We start from the raw sequence: 18560 nt of genomic DNA, 5'->3' as shown, positions 1-18560 counted from the left end.
CAAATTGAATGAAATTCAAACAGTTAGCTAACCATTGTGAGTACTTTCAATTAGCAAATAGTTAAGCTTTTGTACGTTTAGGCTCCACTTAGATGGAAGGAAGTGAAATAAAGGATTTAGATGGAACCATTAAGCTAAATTTGGTACAAAACTAGAAAACAATAACCCACTAGTTTGTTACACCAGTATGTTTTCACAATGACACATGAACATGATCTTAAAAAACAAGGCAGTACTCTGCAAATAATTGCATACAATGAGAACCGAAACTCTGATTTAAGTTACAAGCTTATTCATCGAACCGAATAACTAACGAATATCGGCTTGGAGAGATACAGCATAGGAGAACAATACTTTACTTCAAGGAACAAGCCCACAGCTGACCAGAAATGCATCTTGTTTAGTCAGTCACCTTGAAAGATGCATAAGGTGAATTCTCATATTTGCCATCCCACCTGCAATTTTGATTAAACAAAAAGCATGTCCATGATTCTATCGTGAGCCATAACATTGCCCAGATTATAAATTATGAAGCCACACTTACCTGTGTTCTTCCTTTTCAGGAATCTGGAGCTCCAAATCTTCTTCAAACAGCTGAAACACTTGGTCTATCTTCTCATCACCCACATGGTCAAGAGATGGTGGGTTCCACTACAATCAACAACAGGTGTTCCTTAGATTTGCTTATCTTTAGAGATGACTGTAATCTTTAGAGATATGTACTGAAACTAATTTGATCGTAAATCGTAAGACGTAGAATTGGAAACATTTTAATAGAAAGAGGAGATTGGTACCTTAGGGGCGTTATCCTTGTCAATAGTGAGAGCTCTAATACCCTTTATATCAAAATAGAAGATTAGTACACCTCAAAAGCAGGGAGCAAGAGGGAGTTTCCAACATGGGATTGTTTATTCTTATATGTTCTCGTTAGTAATATTGGTATACAACAATTACCTCATATACATCCTCAGATATTATGGCTCTTAGTATATTGATTGTGAGTCTAAATTCCTTCTTCAGACTTTCAGGCAATGTTTGCTTTCTGCCTTCGCGAATCTGGAGAATACAAGGTCAGAGGCAGTTAAGCACGAAAAGGGCAGAAGGAATTATCTACGGGTTGCATTTCCATAGATGTTCAAATCAGAGAGACACAGACCAAAAAAGATGATGGCATATTTACTAACAAGCAATACCATGGCTACTGTCTTTTGAAAAGGTATTCAATAGGACTTAAAACCTAATGTGCAACTGATCAAACTGCGAGAAACCATACCGATCTTAGTGTTATTCTCAATCCTGTAGGGGATGATCTTTTTAAGCCCTTAAGAACTGGACTTATCCAGCCATTCCCTTCTTTGGTTGCCTCTACTTCCTGAAAATCAAACACACATTTGTAGAATTTATGCCTGAGCAAATACCTGAATCTCCATTTTTACGAAGAAATTGTTCATTATTCTGTTACATCAGAAATGAGCAAAAGGTAACTTACAAATGATTTTATAATCTCAGCCACTGTATCTTTGGAGAAGCACTCATCAATTATTGACTGCCTGAAAGGTAAGGAAAGATTATTGAGATCGAGATATGGAGCTTTGCATGTTAATGTTAAGGATTGAAGTGGAATTAACAATTAAACACCAGCAACTAAGATTTATTACTTGTTTAAAACACTTTCTTCATCAGGCTGGACTTCCACTGCAAATTCTTCAATCACAGCTTTGACTGCATTCTCATCTCCAGAGTTTAAGCTTATCAAATGCTTCTCTAGATCAGATAATTTCTGATGAACAAAAACAGTTCAATAGCAAATTTTAGTTTGACATAGTAACTATGAAGAAGAATTATATCAAAGAATCCAATAATGATGGATGTGTATAATGCAGTCTCTTAGCTTTTCAGATCACTTAGAGGGGCAAATCTTGTGAGCTAATACTTCCGAGACTTGGTTTCAGAGGAAGAAAATTATAGTGAAGGAATGAGAAAATCACCTCAAGAGGGACAAAATGGGTTGCCAATCCAGCTGCAACCAATTCCTTACCATTCAGTCTTGTTCCTGTTAAGGCAAAGAACTCCCCTGCGTTCCCCACACGATAACAATCAATTTCAGTAAAATCCAGGAAAAACTATTTTCCTCTATATTTGCATGCTTACCGAGATGCCCAGGAAGATGGGATAGTATATATGAGAAACCACAATCAGTATGAAAGCCAATACTAGCTTCCGGAGTGGCAAATACCTATCATGAAATATGCCACAGAAAATTTTGATGTCACTACACAGAAATAGATATCAAGCCAGTAAACACTAAAGATAGACATGTTTCTATAAACATCTCACTAGGATCATATTCATACTCACAGTTTTTTCTGTGACTACCGAGAACTTCATTGGGACCATTAAAGATGCGCCTCCACCCATTGAAATTCCATGGACCAGAGCCACCTATTGATAACATGAATTCTTCAGTGATACCCTTAAATAGTGGCATAAACTTGGAATCATACAGTCTACAGGGAACCCATTTTCGAATGGAAACGCAGGCGATAGGATTACTTTATTTCAAGCATTACCTGGGTTTTCTTATAAGTATGAATGTGATAGCCGAGCCAATACATTCTGTAAGCCACTTCAAGGCAGGAATCCTCTGCCAAAGAAGGTTCATGAGCAACTTCACTTTCTGTATATATTAGGAACTTAAATATTTTCACAAGAGAAAGCATTTACTTGAGTTCCTGCCATCATAGAACATCTTCAAGTCCCCACCGGCTGAAAAAGCTCGACCCGATCCCTATACAAGAACACCAAAGCATATCAAGTGGCTAATATCTAAATGGCTCTATATGGAATTGAAAACATCATCAAAGTTGTGCATAGATCTATTAAACCACGACCACCAATGCTAGTTCAAGATTTCAGGAAAAATTGGAAGTAACCTTGATAATTACAAGCTCAGCTTTATCATCTTTTTCCCACTTTTCCAAGTATTCTGCTAGCAAAGAAACCTGATTGCAGTGAAAAAAAAATGAATTACGAACCCCCAAAAAAAAAAAAACCAAGAACTTAAACAAAACTTGTTGACTTTGTGAGCATACCACTTTTGATGAGATGACATTCAAATGACGAGGCCTGTTCAAGGTGATCAACCTCACATGGTCTATTTCTTCTCCAAGAACAACCTAAAAGATTACATAAACACCCATATGGACTATTTGCAAGAAGAAAACTAAAAATAGAACCATCAAAAGAAAGGTTGGTGCAATTATAAATGCACAAGGAGATTACCTCATCTGAATTTACAACTTCTTGTGCCATTTAAATGATCAATTAACTAGTGGATTAGAAGCCAACACGCTGCACAAACAAATTAACAACAAGGGGCAATGAGGAAAACATGAATTTTTTTAGCAGTGAACTAATCCCAGATAATTAGTTCCAGAATTAGGGGCCAACCGTCAAGAAATTTGCTCATTTCATTCCAATCTTTCAAAATAGAATTACAAGCATTGCAGTTCAAGTTTTTTGAGCTGACTCGACAGCAAATCGATCAAATAAGCAATGAGAACTTACATGAACCGCGGAGCTTGTACAAAAAATGCAGCGAGCAAAGTGAGTTGGTGAAGAGGGTGATGATGGTGCAGTATTTAACGTTGGCTATTGACTGTTTGATAGTACTTAAGTAGGCCAGCTACTTCTCTAAGTCTTGCAGTGTATGTCTAACTACCAACCATCTCCAACTACACCCTGGGTTTGATCCATTGAGGTTAGCGACGGGATCCGCTGTCCCCATTTTCCATGTCCCTCCGTGTCCCTTGTATAATTTTTTGACATGTGTCCAACAACTTAACCTAACATAACACTGTTAACTAATAAATTAGAAAAATAAAAACTAAACATTAAAAGAATAAATATAGCCAAACAGCCACCAGTTTGAGCGCCGACCGCCTCACCCGCCACTACCCCTTGTCCTCCTCACTGCAGACGAGCCCTCTTCCCTTAGCCTTCACACCAACAAAAGCTTGCCATACCTGCAATGGAAAGATTTAGAAAACATTGCACTTCCTGTCGAACAAGTTATTTTGGTAAAACCAATCAAGTTGAGGGTAAGGGCTTTACCTCTCCCCTCAGATCCGTTGGCACTCCCCCATGAACTAGAGACTCCAGTTCTAGTTTCCAAGGAAAGAAAGGCTCTGGAGGGACCCCATTAGCCACAGCTTCCTCTGTCCCAATACTTTGCACACTGTTAGGGACACCACCATCCATAGCCTCTACTTCCCCAGCAACTTTCACACTGTCAGAGAACCTATCACTTACAGAATTTTCTGCAGTGAAGGCATCCGGACTGTCGTTCAAAGCATCGCAGTGAGGTTGCCATAGATAGGAGATTGAGAGAGACTAAGGGGAGAGGGCTCGTCTGCAGTGAGGAGGACAAGGGGTTGTGGCGGGTGAGGTGGTCGGCGCTCAAACTGGTGGCTGTTTGGTTACATTTGTTCTTTTTTAATGTTTAGTTTTTATTTTTCTAATTTATTAATTAACAATGTTATGTTAGGGTTAAGTTGTTGGACACATGTCAAAAAATTATACAAGGGACACGAAGGGACATGGAAAATGGGGACAATGCGGATCCCATCCCACCGCACGTTGTGAGAATGGAGAAATTATAGAATTGCAGTATCACCACGTATACTTCCATTTAAAATTTGCCACGTGTATTTTTTAAAAGAAAATTTATACTTTTTTTTCAACTAGACATTAGATTCCAATTTTACCCTTCACAAAAATTAAAAGAGAAAAAAACTGCCTCTGTCCAGTTCGCAGCCCCCTTCGTCGCGTCACCCCTCCCACCTCCGTCCAGTTCAGTCTCCCTCTGCAGCGCCCTCCCTCCCTGTTTGTATTCCTTTCCCCAATCCGTCAATCTCCTCATCTAGGTTGCCTTCATCTCCCTTAAAAACTCCAAATTCAAGTTCTCTTTATCCAACTTTGCTCTCAATCTCACATGGCCTTGACAAGAGATGATCCAATAAACGCCAACTATTATATATATATATATATATATATATAGAGAGAGAGAGAGAGAGAGAGAGAGAGAGAGAGATGAAGGAAAAGAAGGGGAGGGGCAAAGGGGTATAGGATCGCAGATCGTCTGGTTTTTTTAGTTTAGTTCTAAAAGGTAAAACTGATACTTAATGTCTAGCTGGAAAATAATTTAATTAGTAGAGGGTTAAAAAGACACATGTCAATATATGAGGGAAGTATCACCACGTGCACTATTCTATAATTTTTCGTGAGAATGTGAGTTGGAAAACCTTGCAAGGCCTTATAAGAGCACCTCCACCGCAGCACCGGGCAAAAGGCCCCCGGATGGCCCAAAACGCCACTTCCGGCCGGACAAGCTGGTCCCACCAGCAAGCCCAAGGGCAGTTTCCACTGGGCTTTAGCCCGAGTTCAATGACGCTGTGACATCATCGTGTTGTAATGTGCCACGTGTCGCAACCCGACTCTCCGATCCTTTTTTCCAAAGAATCACGGTCCTCGCTTTTTGGCTAAAAATTGCAAAAAAATTGAAAAATTCTGATTTTTTTTAAAAAAAATACCAAAAATTTCTGTATTTTTTCCCTATAAATACATAACCATTTTATTTTTTCCCTCACATTTTTCTACTACTTTCCATTTGTATTTTTAAAAAAAAAAAAACAAATGGCATAAAAAATTGCAAAAAAATTCAAATTTTTAAAAAAAAAAATACCAAAAAATTCTGGATTTTTTCCCTATAAATACCTAACAATTTTATTTACTTTCCCCACCAAATCTTCATACAAACTCATCTCCTTCCAATATTTTTCACTTTTCACACCAAATTTTATATTACAAAATTTCATTTGTGCAAAAATACAAATGTCATCTTTCATTGAAGTCGAAGGGTCGTGGACAAATGTTCAAAGATGTCAAAATTTTATAATAAATATGGACATGTGGCAACCGAAAATTTTATCTGAAAATTTTATTTGAAAATCTTATCCGAAAAATGTTATCTTAAATTTTAAGTGAAAATTTTATAATAAATAGTGACACGCGACATCCGAAAATATAATCTAAAAAGCTTATCAAAATTAATGGTTTAAAGTATTTTTTTTTAAAAGGAAATAAAGTACAATGAATAGTAATTGCCTTAGACTTGCCCTAGACTTTGCCCTCATGGGTGGAACCACAAATACAAAGGTGATACTATTGTGGCAGCCCTTGCCTTAGACTTAACCCTTGTGGATGGAAGTGCTCTAAGGAGTTAAGCTACTTCCCCATTGCCAATTAGTTTTGGAGTGGAACCTCAACTTCCTTTATGGTATCAGAGCAAGTTAGCTCACGTGTGAAAGCTCAACGACCACATGTGCTTCATATCACCTGTTGAGACCCAAAAAATCCATGGTTAGGCCCGAATAAATTATCGGCCCAAAACGACACTTTATTAAGAAAATACGCAAAGTGGAGTACACGAAGACCTGCCACATGTGAGTTGTAGTTCACATGCCATACTAAATAAATAATTTGTCATGCCATAAATTAAGATAAAATATATCAGCTCTACAAGCCCATATTGAAATTAAACATCGCAGCCCTTCCCAAGGACGATAAAAATAAAACATGTCAAGCGACATGCCATGCCAAGTACGAAATCGTTATTTCGCAACCAAACACGCTACGAGCCTAAGTGGGCCCAAGTCACTCAAATGCCAGGGCTTGCTTGAGTGAGTTGTTGTATGGATGGTAATAAATCGATATAAAGCCTATTGATGGGCCAAGAAATGGAAGTCTCGGGTTGCTTGGGAGTCTCGGGACTCAAGCCTATTTCTTATGCCCAAATATATGGTTGAGCACAATAGGGAAAATAACCCAACCAAAATAACTCAACCAAAAAACCCAACATTTAATATAAAATAGCTCACTTACTTAAAGAACCACCTTGGCCCATACAATTACCATAATAAGCTACAAAGGTCCAAACACCTAGCTGAAAGAACAAAAGCCACGAAGGGCAGGTTTGAAGGTTCATTGAACAAAGCTGCTGGGAGATTCCAGCACATGGGTAGAGTAAGTTCCAAGCAAAAACATTCAAGGAACCAAAGGATATTATCACTCAAGCTGCTAGAAGCACCATTTGAACCAGGATGTATATCCATTGTTTTCCTTCATCAGATCTAGCCATGAAAGGAGGAAAGAAAGAAAAAGAAAAATAGATGAGAATGGAAGTTTCCCAAAAACATGGGGAAAAGGGCCTTGAGCTCCCCAAAATTCCTGATTTTATGCAAGTAGGCAGAGAAAATTTCACCAAAATAGGAAAAGCCAATGGAGGAGATGAGAAAGGAAGGGAAAAGCTTGGCCAAAATTGGGTAGAAACCATTAGGGTTTCTTAGGAAGAGATGGTTTCCAGCGGCTATAAAATGAGGCCTTTTCTACCCAACAAAACCAACCCACATTTCAGAGAGCAAGCTTCATCTCTCACCTGCAAAACTCAGCAATCTCGTGCACTATTTACCCTTCTTCTCCATTTTCCTCTTCTGGCTGACCACTCTCATAGCTTGACAAAAATCTCTGTCAAGCTAAGAACATTGTTCTTTCTTCCTCTTTTCCCAGCCAAATCCTCTTGCAAAACCTTTCCTCTCTGACCTCAACACTCCCTCTTTTCCTAAGAAATCATAATTTTCTCTTCAGTGCTAAACTCATGTTGATTTTGCTTCCATGCCACAAGCTTCTCATGCAAAGCTAGATAATTTATCTGTAAGCATTACAAAATCATTTGTAAGTTGCTGTTGTTTTAGTTGGTGAAGGTAACCAAGATGCTTCCTAAGGCTCTATCGCCCTTTCGAAGCATTTTTGGGGCTTGATTTTCGAACTCAGACACAAGGGGACAAAACCATCAATCGCCCTTTACTGGCACCCATTTACACTACGGAGGAAAAAGCCCTACATCACCCAATATGTGTTGTCCATGTGCTAGGCTCGAAAATTCGTCACATGTGCAGGGGCGTGTGAGAATGTGAAGGTAAAGAGTTCCACATTATAATATTATATCATTGAAATATTATCAAAGATATTTTTAAAAATATACCAATTTATCTGAAGAAAAATAATAATAATTTCGTGCCAAACTTGTATATTTAGATTTTCTTCAAAAATATAGGCAAAGAAAGATTCAAGTATCCATGCTACACATGACAAATTTTGAATGAAAGTATACTACCAGCTGATATGGTGATACCGTACTATTCTATAATTTCTCTATTAATTGGTATTATACATTAATGGCATAATACATTAATTGCTGTTTTTTTTAATTGGCATGTGAGTCCCATAATTAGCCTATTGTGATTCAATAGAAGGTTCATCACAATTGCACCCTCTACTGCAATAGTTGCCACTTCTCTCACCAGATACAAAATATAGATTTTTATAACCTGTAGAAAGTCACTTCATTAATTTAATTCCTCCACCGTTGCCTGAAAGCCCTGCAGTAGTTCTCTGTTAAAACTTGACTCCCACAGATGGAATGGAGGACACAATCTTCATAATCAAAAGGTTTAGGAAAAGCATAAAACAAAGTACCAAGCTCATTATAGACTTATAAGGCCACAATCTTCAAAACTGAAACACTCTGGATAGCAGAAAAAGGATGTTCATACTCGAAAGAAACCAAAATTCAGTAAAACTTTCATCACCATTCCTAGGTTCAACTAGTTTAGCTAATTAAAGTGCAAAGCTTTCAGATGAAAGGAAACCGCGAGGCAACAAAATTACACAAAGATGTTGGGCCTGGTTGCCTTGTATGTCGTCTTGAGCTTCCTAGTTGGGGGCCTAACCTTTTTGAACACCAATGGGAATTTGATCTTGGAGTTATGGAACTGCTTGGTGCTCTCCCTCTTGCAAAGTTTTGCAGGGATAGTGGCTGTCTTAATGATTTGGATGCATGGAGACCTCACCCTGTGACGAGATGCCATCTCAGTGTACATGTCTTCAACAGCACCATTAAGAGTAGTGTCCCGGTATTCCTTGTACATGTTGTGATAACCGGTTCGGCTCTGATATCGCAGCCAAATTCCGTAGTTCTTGATCGTTGTTGGACTTTTCTCAAATATCTGCAATAAGAAAATATCATATTCTTCTTCTCAACCCAAAAACTGTGAATTCTATAGTCAGAAAAAAAACACTAGCAAACAACTCTTGCCAGTAAGACTGGAAAGAGAAAAAGAAAAAAGTTTTTGTCAGTGACTATGTGTTCACCTGATACTGTATAAACTACAATGGAAAATTCACATAATCTAATCTATACATAAAAATCTAAAATCATACATGAAAGAGAACCTTAAATCTAAAATGTAAAATCTACCCCAGAAGCTGCTTCCACCTATAAGTGCCAATCTTTCAGGAACAGAAAACCTCAAACATTTATCATAAGAATATAAGTAAACATTATTACAAAGTGGGTAAACATTCAATTTAGCTCTTGGTTAAGCATGAACAATCAAACTAGACCTTGTTTTAATTTGAATCAGGGACAGCTTAAGAAGCCAATCCACAATTGGTAAAAGAACACATTAGCAGCTCATGTTGGTTCATAGTGGAAGAGAGACGTTAACAGACGAGTAAGATGCCTACCTCATTAATGGCCAAAACTTGTCCATTGCTTTTCTTCACTTTCTTCAACTTCCTCAAAAAGTACCTAATTTAAAATAATAATAAAAAGAAGTTCAAATGAATGGAGGAAAACATCTGAACGAGACCCCGAAAACAGAACAAATGAATGGACAAAAACATCTGAACGAAGAACCCGAAAACATAACAACAGAAATTTAAGAATTCTTAACCAATGAAAACCATTAAAGGTCCATAAAAATCAAACAAAAGTTAATTTCTTTCTTTCGTGGAACCTAAACTCTATACTTGTTTAACTTTTATTGGCACCATCCGAAAATCAAAGAAGATTCTAAGCATATGAATTTGTTACATTGGTACGCACAGTCAAGTGTGGGCTTATTTTATCTGAGGTCCTAACTCCTAAATGACCAAGAATCTAAGATTAAAAATTCATTCTTTTCGTATCCCCTATATTTTTCAGGAACCAAATAAAAGAAATATAGCAAATAGTACATGGAAAAGTGCTCACCAGAACTTGGATTTGGCACGGACCTCATTGGTGGCCCAGAGCTTCATACGGTAGATCTTGGGATGCTCATCTTTTTCAGATGGGAGGGCTCTTCCCACCACCTGGTACTGATGAAACTGTTTACACAAAGTAAAACCCATCATTCTATGTTCCCTAAATCCATGTTCGCAGAAAACATGAAGCTAAACACTGATTGAAAACAAAATAAAATCACAAAACATGCATAGAGAAACGAAATGAAAGCATACAAAAGTTTCCCATGGAAACAAAAACCAACAACCGATAATGGGTTGTGGTAGCTAGATCAAGAGTATCACGGAGACTCACCCTGAAGGTAACCATTTGGGATGTGGGAGAGAGGCCGCTGCTGACTGCTGGCTGCTCTGTCTCCAAAAACAGGTTCTCTTCCAATGCTCTAACAAGTGAAGGTTAAAAACCCTACTTCTTCTACTTTCTGTATGGGCCCTCAAAAGTCCAACTAAAGCCCAAAATTTTATGGGCCAAAATAATACAACTCAAAAACAAATTTGGATTTTTTAATTTTTATATTTTATATATATATATTTTTTAAGTTTTAAAGAAGTCCAAAATAAAAACGAAATAAGGGCGATAGATACGAATTCTGGAAGCTGCTGATAATTATATCATGGATTTGATTTCTTTTTCAATTTTCAGAAGGTGGTCTGGGCTAGAATTTGTTCAACTTATATGCCATTCAAGCAGCCCAATAAAACTCAAACAGCAACAGAGCATAGTGTTTGGCCCATGAATAACTTTTTAAGGCTTTAAGCTGGTGGGCACAGTCCAATTTGATTCGGTTTAGAGCTAAACTGCACAATCCAATGTTACAGAGAGGCTACAGTGAGAGGTTATAATGAGGGCATTGTAACCCCACAACATAGCCCATTATATAAACATCTTAATTTGAATTTGTTTGGTTTAAGCTTCAAATGTGTAACGCCGTTGCCAACGGAGTCTAATCTAGTGAAAGAGGTATTGACTTGCAGACTTCGAACCTCATGGCATATTGATAACGTGTGTGAGAGAAATCTCCTCCTTATAATTTAGACTATCGTTTAAAATAAAAATAATAAAAAACCATTTCATTTTGTGACCAGTTTCCCTTCATAAGTTATCTTCCTAGTTCCCTTTCTTGACTTCTCATCGGATGGGAAAAAACGTTCCTACAAGAAACCCAACTTGACCACGTGGGTCGTGACCATAAGCACACAAGCAGGTCTAACTTGTGATTTTGTGCACACAAAAACCTTGACTGCAGGTCAACACATTGAAATAGTTAGAAGAAATTAGAATGGTGACGAAAAAAAATTGTATTTCCATTCCGGTAGTCTTCCACTGAACCACGGTTCTCTCGGACGCAGATAGGTATTTGTCTGCTTGGCAAATTGCAATTAATAGTGAGAAAATTCAAGTCCTACCTATTATGAGAGAGAGACATGCGAACCTCCTATCATGTAATCAACTTTAACCAGATTCATTAGAAAGACTTGATAGTTCATTTGGTTCATGGGAAATGAGACTTGGGGATGGAAATTTAATTGTTTTCCCATGTTTGGTAAGTACAAGCATGAGAAATCGTTGTCTGGCTCATGGAAAAGTAGAGAAGAAAGTGAAGCCATCCTCCCAACTTGGGTTTTGTTTTCCCTCATCATAGGAAAGTTTGGAAAAATGAGTCAATATTAAATAAATATTTTTCATGACCATTTTGTCTCCATTAACAATTTAGACAATTAAGTAAATTTAGGTTTTAGCCCAAAAAAAATTTTCACTTTTGGAAAAAGCCAAAGCTTTTTAGAAAAAGACATTAAATCAAATATATGCAAATGTAAAGGATTCTTTTACAATATATCATTAAATGCATTCTTTTTTTATTTGATTTAATATGGGTATAATTGAAAATTTGTACAAACTTTGTTTTCCATTTCTACTCAAAATAATCATGGGAAAGGAAATAAAGTGATATCTCCTGGTTACTTTCCTAGCATTACCAAATGTAGAAAAGGAATTTTCAATTTCCCATCCCTTGGGAAATGACATGAAAATGATTTCCTCTCAAATTCGTTCACCAAACGGGGCCTAAGAGACATCTAAATCAGCTCATTTACTGGAGTTTATTGCTAGACATTGAAGTTTGTTCATCCATATTTATCACCCCTTGAAGCAAAACATTTTTCCTAATATAAAGACTTGTCGAACTTTATGATCGGTTAAGTTCGAGATACTATCGGTGCAACTTACGGGAAGACACTTAGAGCTACTTCTTGGAAGCACCGAAAAAATGCCACGACTCGCAAGTTGTGCATTAAATGGGGTGGATGAATGAATGAGAATAATTGAATTGGGAACAGATGAGTCTTGGTTTCAGATATTCTGCAATAAGCCACCTTGCAAGGCAGGATGTTGGAAATTTCTTTCTACAAAGTTGGCTCTTATGGTGAGAGCCATCTATGGCGCCTCTAGATGTGGAATCTGGTCATTTCTTCCATCATGTAGAAGAAATTTCAAAGCATCAAGACTATGGTTGTCTCGAGATTTTATGCTGTTCATTTCTGTCAGAAATATAATTCATGACCACAACAAAACATATCCACTTTAAATGCTTTGTCCCAAACTCCAAATTAACCATATACATATATACATTCATTGTGTATAAATGTTTACATTACACAGAAACGAAATTACTCAAACTTATCCAAATTAACCATAAACTTATATATGCAGCTTGTGAAGCAGAGTTGAGATATGAAATAGCTTAGAGTATCTCTAAGGCTAATGACCAACGGGGTCAGTCAAGTGGAAAATGACATTGACATGCAGACTAGATATTTTAAGTTCAAACCTTCATGGCATTTTAGTTGTGTGTGTATGTGAAAATCATCATCGTTTGTACTAAAAAAAATATATAAAAAGTGAAGGCTAATGATTTTAACAAATTTGTTTTGTTACATCCAGAGCAAGCATATTCTTAGGGGGCTAATCTGGGGCCACCTTTGAATTGAGTAACCTTATCATCAACTGTATATCTAGAGAATGAAATAAAAAGTAGCTGTGGCAGCCCAAAGGGTTGACTTGTTCTTTGTTTATATACACACACTATATGTTTAAGTTTCTTGCACCTAAAAATTGACCAGTCTTTTTGTTTTATAATCTATATTCAATATCAGGAACCACCGACCTGCATACAAAATAACATTTATAGTCCAAAGAGTGATAAGGAATTAGGATAAACAAAAACAAATGGAGAAAAGAGGGCAACAAAGATTTATAAATTCATGTGCAAACTCACACACAGTTGGGCCTTCCAAAATGAAGAATCTGTGAGCAATAAACAAAGGTCTCAAGACTCTGAAACCAGCCGTTTGGGTAAACTCTCAAGTCTTAAACAATGAAATTAGATTAGGTCATAGAATATCAGCCTCCCTCCAAATCCCCTATTTGCATAAAGACAATCATAAAGTGATCATGAATGAATGATTCACTCAATTAAACTAACAGATCAGAAGGCAACAAGAACACCAGGAAATATAAAATTTGAAAAAATGCATTGATAAGATTGCTTGTTTGATCAGTACAGATTATGACCCGGTCTAGCTATCAATATGTAAACACTTGAACTTCAGAAAAATATAAAATGAAAAAACAATGAATCTAATTTCTGTGCGTTACCTCAGATCCTTGTCGAGAGGAAAAAACTAAAAAATAAAAAAAACAAAAAAAAGAGAGAAAAAAAAAATTGTTTACAGTTTTTCACCTCCCCCTGATCTTCCAACAAAATATTGTTAAACATCAGCACATTTCATTGGTACATATCCTAGCCTAGACTTCTTTGTGTCATAGAGGATGTGAAAATTCTGCTGCTGATAGTTACCAATGATTGAGAGACCAGATTTTGGAGTTCCTAGCACTGCCAAGCAAACAACCTCTTGCGGATCGATCTGGATGAAGTAATTCTCAACTGGGAAATCCCAAACTGCTCCATCAGCAAACAGAATTGTAAATTCTGGAAGCTCTATCTTCTCAACACCAGACACATTGTAACAAGGATCTAAAAATGGGAAGTCTTTTACAACTGGATAGCCTTTAACCTTCTTCGAAAATGCCTCCTTGATAATCTGGTATGCAGGATCTGCAAAATAACTCAGTGTGGTGCCAGAATCAATGATTGTGCCTCCAGCACCTTCTGGTGTCAAATTCCAAGTCTCCTCTGGTATGTCAACCACTTCCCCTCCAACCATGATGGATTTTATCTGGACATAGTAAAATGTATCAGCAGGGTTTTCTTTGCCTCCAACCAATGAGGTGTAGCTCAACTTTGGGTGGCTCAAGAGCTCCTTGTCCTCCCCAAAAATTAACTTGCTGCTAACATTGGTGTCACTATTTCTATCTACCAGACAGTATGAGAATGAATGGCCATAAAGTGATTGAAGCTGAGAGGCAAAGGAGAGAGGCCCTCTCCCAAGTCCTAACAATCCTGCAGCCCCATGAAACAGGCCTCTATTCCAATGGCCACATCCAAACATCACATTCTCCACTCTTTTAAAGTCTGCCTTCCCAGTATCTGATGTGAGATTAACAGTAAAGGTTTCAAGGGAAAAATCCCCAGTTGTATTGGAACTGTCCCCATACCAGTAGAAATAGGGACATGTTTGGTTCTCAGCCTTGCAAGGCTGAGGAGGATCCGGGGACGAAACCAATCGACACCGCGGATCCTGGCAACTTATGTCCCGAAAAGAGGTGGAATCTTTAGGATCATAATGTGGTCCATCTTGCTCAAAACAAGCATAGCAAGGTGCACATTGAACCCAATTAAGATCACTACCAGTATCAAGTATCAAAGAGAAGTGTTTAGGAGGTGTACCAATAAAAACATCCATGAAGTACTCTCCAGAACCGAGACTGACCCCGGACTTCAAAGTCGCCTGAAGCTGACCGGAAAGCTCGCTTGTATAAGACTCCGGCGAGGCTGCCGGAGCAACAACTGGCTTGAATTCGTGGACCTTCTTGTCTTTCTGTAGCCTTGAAATGGTATTTTGATTCTTTTTCTCAACAATCCTTGTGTGGAGGGTCTGAATTCTGACCAAGTCTCTGACTGTGGACTCAATCACAGAACTCTTACGCTCGGATTCTCTGTTCAGTGACCTGTGCCTCAGGTGGAGCTTCACAGATTGTTTATGGGGTCTTATTTTTGTCATAGAATCATCAACTACTTCATCATCCTCGTCGTCAGATTCTTCATTATCGGACACTGCTTTTTCCATGGTTGAATCTGATTGCTTGGTTTTCTTTGAGCTGCTGAGGCTACATCCAGTGTGGGATGAGGAGGAGACAGCATTGAAGCTCATATGCTCTGGCAATTCCATGCCAGCGAGAGTGGAGCCATTAGGAGTTTGATTGTTGTGGTCGTGAATTCCAACAATCGCTACTAGAGTGTAGGAGAAGATTACAAGGAGAACCAGTATGAGAGAAGCCTTAACAACCATTATGATCGTCTCTTCTTGTTTGAAAATCCTACATGAAGAAAACTTCAGAAGAAGAAAAAACTGGAAACAAACCCAGAAAGCTTGAAACTTTACTGAAATTTCAAGGCTTTATGTGAAAAAAAATAAGAACTCAGAATTCCCAAGTGGTTGTGACAAGAAAAACCCAGAAACAGAACAATTAGAAAGGACTTGAATTCCAACCACAAGGAAAACAAATTGGAAAATAAATGAAAACGAAAGCAGGGGGGTTTATAAGCACAGGAGACAAAAACCCAGAACCCAGAAACAGAAACTTCAATTAAAGCTTAAAAAAACAGAGACAGCTTCTAGGAAACGGAAAGAAATTGAAAGACTAGAGAGTTATGCAGGTGAAAATGTGTATATTGGGGAGATGGGAACATATTTATTGAAGAGAGAAGACTCGGTTAAAGCAAAGAAAGGAAGAGGCAAGTGTTGGGTTGTGCGGAGAGTCTCTGTGTCTTTCTCAGCTTAGAATAAATGTCAAAGAGTTTGAATCTGTTTTTTGTTTTGAAAAGGGCTGGAGTTGAAAACGCGGTTTGGATATAAAAGAAAGAACAGAGAGGCTGTGAATTGCGTTTTAATATAAAATTATATTAAAATGTTGTGTGTATGGTCTGTTCTGTAAGTGCTTACCGAGTCTTCATCTTGTTCTGCTTCTTCCTCTCTCTTTCCTGCTTCATTGGCTTACGGCACCGTGACTGCCATATATACCGTTATACTTTTACACTAAGCGGCTTACATGAACATCAGCCTGCCTCTCTCTCTCTCTCTCTCTCTCTCTCTCTCTCTCTCTCTAAAACTACTCTTTGGTCTTGGTTTGGACTTTGGTTTACTTTTCTTATAGTTTAGGAAATAACTGGTTTACAATATTGTTTTATATTACCAAATCATTATTTTAGTAAAAGCCATATAAATTATGGGAAGTTTGGAAAAGTAAATACCGAATACGAAGTATTTTATTTGTCAACTTTAAAGAAATAACGACATATTTTTTTGTTTGCAAGAAAAATAATGGCATGTTTACTTGCAATGAATGTGAGAATTCATGAATCGAAAAACTTAATAATAAAGGAAAGTAAACGCATGGAAAGTAAGGAATTGAAATCATTCCAATACCCATGTGTTAGTAAGAGACACAACAAGAGAAGAAGAAATTGGAATAATTTTTTATACCTATGCCCTATCACATTAACATAGATTTTTTTAATTATCAAAAATTAACTTAGACTAATTTTATATAAGCAATATTTAGGAATGAGGAATGCAACACAATACACCGAGTAAAGGTTTATTGGATGATTTTCGTGTTCGCCCCAATCATTCCGATACCCAAGTGTAAAGATTTATGTTAGGTGACCTTTATATTTTTTTTGGTTATAGTTTCATATTTCATTAGGAACAAAAGACAAAGAGAGAATCATTTTATTATGCGTGAAGTTCTTCAAAGTCAATGCACACTTTAGATGGCGGAAAACTTTTCCTATTGTTATTTTAAATTCACTCATCCTTGTCAGATGTATAGTGAAGTCAAAACTTGTTTTCTTTTTCTTCTGCTCGGCTTACCCTAAAATATTGTTCAGAAGGCACGTATACGTAGCAGGCATCACCATTTCGATCAGATATGGTCATGCAATGCTCAAGACCCTTTTTCAAGCAGCCTAAGTAATCAATTAATACTGTTTGGGACATTTTGGAAAAAGCAAAAGGAGAGAGAAAAATTTTAAAAGAAGCAAAAATGGACAAAAATACCCTTATTTATTTTTAGATTTCCTAAGGAATCCAATACATTTGCATGTCTTTGATTTGAAAGTTGAGTGGTTTTTTTGTCTTTTTGAATTTGGCTTTTTCCAAAAGTGAAAAAAAATTTATGTCTAAAACCTAAAAAACCTTTATTTTTTCTAATTAAGCACGCTTAACTTTGATCTGACTGACTAAAGGTATATGAATATTTATTTATTTTTTTCTTTTGCCATTTGGATTTTGGCCCGGTGACCATAGCAAGGACATGGTAAAAGCTGTTGAAGAATGTAATATCCCATATTGGATACTTCACTAAATATATGACAACATATAGGTGGTTAAATTGAGGACAAATTCGGTGTTAGTGGAGTGAACTTTTTCTCTGTTTGACCGTTTTATTTAGTTTATTTTGTCAAATTTGAACATTTTCTTGATTAAATCCTTTTAATTTGGTCATATGCTGACGAGTTGCTTTGGGTCTTTTAGAAAAGAAGTCACCAAGCAAGAGGGGGCATAAACAGGGGTATGAATCAATTAGATTATGATGTAGGTATCTAAACAAATATATTAGACAGGAAATGAAAGCCTTGACCTATTACCTAACCAGCTCTTAGCCAAATAGTTCATGTCAAAGAGTAAAAGCAGGTTTCTAGGATAATACCATTTACGTGGTTGGAGTCTTGTGGTTTATGTTATGGTCTTCCAATTTGCACAAGGCAAATTAATTTAACGATAACTTAATCTGAAAGTGATTCAAGATGAATTAGTTGTAGTATGTGACGGTGTTTTGATACCGTTGAATATTCTTTTCTCATGAAAGTTGCTTCAAATTATTCGTACTACTATTGCTCGGATAGAAAATACATATGTATAGAGTGTGACATTTATATGGGGATTTTTTTATTTTTTATTTTTAATACAAAGGAGGAAAATAGATAGGGTCTGTATTCAAAGTTCAAACAAATTTGTCAAAAATGGATGTATATAATGTTTCTTTTCTTTTTTCTTTTAAAAAAAAATCTGGCATGAATATTCATACTATCCATGCTATCTCGAGTTACAAATCCCCACTTTGATGTTTACATACCAAGAATGGAGGAAGCCATGAATCGAAAAATTTAGATAAGGGAATCAAGGTATTGGAA

At 37.0% G+C, this 18560-nt stretch overlaps 3 protein-coding genes across 4 annotated transcripts; all 3 read right to left on the bottom strand.

Moving 5' to 3' along the window:
• Nucleotides 1-129: 129 nt before the first annotated feature.
• Nucleotides 130-3711, bottom strand: LOC103328923 (ATP-dependent caseinolytic (Clp) protease/crotonase family protein). Of its 2 annotated transcripts, none has more exons than XM_008231344.3 (16): nucleotides 3568-3711; nucleotides 3283-3351; nucleotides 3093-3176; nucleotides 2934-3002; nucleotides 2725-2788; nucleotides 2571-2644; nucleotides 2359-2442; nucleotides 2152-2236; nucleotides 1989-2074; nucleotides 1659-1780; nucleotides 1490-1550; nucleotides 1274-1372; nucleotides 955-1056; nucleotides 795-836; nucleotides 545-651; nucleotides 130-455 (listed from the first exon to the last, which is right to left on the bottom strand). In XM_008231344.3, the coding sequence occupies exons 2-16, from the start codon at nucleotides 3310-3312 to the stop codon at nucleotides 401-403; spliced, it is 1164 nt and encodes a 387-aa protein (XP_008229566.2). In that variant the 5' UTR covers nucleotides 3313-3351; nucleotides 3568-3711; the 3' UTR covers nucleotides 130-400. The 2 variants fall into 2 exon arrangements, with proteins under 2 accessions (XP_008229566.2, XP_088906733.1); XM_089050607.1 differs by having other exon boundaries at nucleotides 3451-3584.
• Nucleotides 3712-8582: 4871 nt separating this feature from the next.
• On the bottom strand, nucleotides 8583-10615 carry LOC103329046 (large ribosomal subunit protein eL20y). Its single transcript, XM_008231482.3, has 4 exons — nucleotides 10481-10615; nucleotides 10154-10269; nucleotides 9646-9709; nucleotides 8583-9125 (listed from the first exon to the last, which is right to left on the bottom strand). Exons 1-4 carry the CDS (start codon nucleotides 10493-10495, stop codon nucleotides 8784-8786), a joined length of 537 nt encoding a protein of 178 aa, XP_008229704.2. The 5' UTR covers nucleotides 10496-10615; the 3' UTR covers nucleotides 8583-8783.
• A 3082-nt stretch (nucleotides 10616-13697) lies between these two features.
• On the bottom strand, nucleotides 13698-16453 carry LOC148918274 (aspartyl protease family protein 2-like). The gene is made up of 2 exons (XM_089050191.1): nucleotides 16309-16453; nucleotides 13698-15682 (listed from the first exon to the last, which is right to left on the bottom strand). Exons 1-2 carry the CDS (start codon nucleotides 16353-16355, stop codon nucleotides 13954-13956), a joined length of 1776 nt encoding a protein of 591 aa, XP_088906317.1. The 5' UTR covers nucleotides 16356-16453; the 3' UTR covers nucleotides 13698-13953.
• Nucleotides 16454-18560: the final 2107 nt, after the last annotated feature.

This window comes from Prunus mume, linkage group LG4, assembly GCF_029339155.1.
Source record: "Prunus mume cultivar Tortuosa linkage group LG4, ASM2933915v1, whole genome shotgun sequence".
Lineage (NCBI taxonomy): Eukaryota > Viridiplantae > Streptophyta > Magnoliopsida > Rosales > Rosaceae > Prunus > Prunus mume.
This window is presented reverse-complemented; position numbering and strand designations above follow the sequence as displayed.

Excerpts from the sequence above, each read along its gene's own strand:
- LOC103328923 (XM_008231344.3), bottom strand. The coding sequence starts at position 3,312 with ATGGCACAAGAAGTTGTAAATTCAGATGAG. Across the intron at positions 1,551-1,658 it reads GAAGAAAGTGTTTTAAACAA|GCAGTCAATAATTGATGAGT; the intron begins GTAATAAATCTT and ends CTTACCTTTCAG. Across the intron at positions 1,373-1,489 it reads CTGAGATTATAAAATCATTT|GAAGTAGAGGCAACCAAAGA; the intron begins GTAAGTTACCTT and ends TTTGATTTTCAG.
- LOC103329046 (XM_008231482.3), bottom strand. Across the intron at positions 9,710-10,153 it reads CGTGCCAAATCCAAGTTCTG|GTACTTTTTGAGGAAGTTGA; the intron begins GTGAGCACTTTT and ends ATTTTAAATTAG. Across the intron at positions 9,126-9,645 it reads AAGTTTTGGCCATTAATGAG|ATATTTGAGAAAAGTCCAAC; the intron begins GTAGGCATCTTA and ends TTCTTATTGCAG.
- LOC148918274 (XM_089050191.1), bottom strand. The coding sequence starts at position 16,355 with ATGAAGCAGGAAAGAGAGAGGAAGAAGCAGAACAAGATGAAGACTCG. Across the intron at positions 15,683-16,308 it reads CAGAACAAGATGAAGACTCG|GATTTTCAAACAAGAAGAGA; the intron begins GTAAGCACTTAC and ends TTCTTCATGTAG.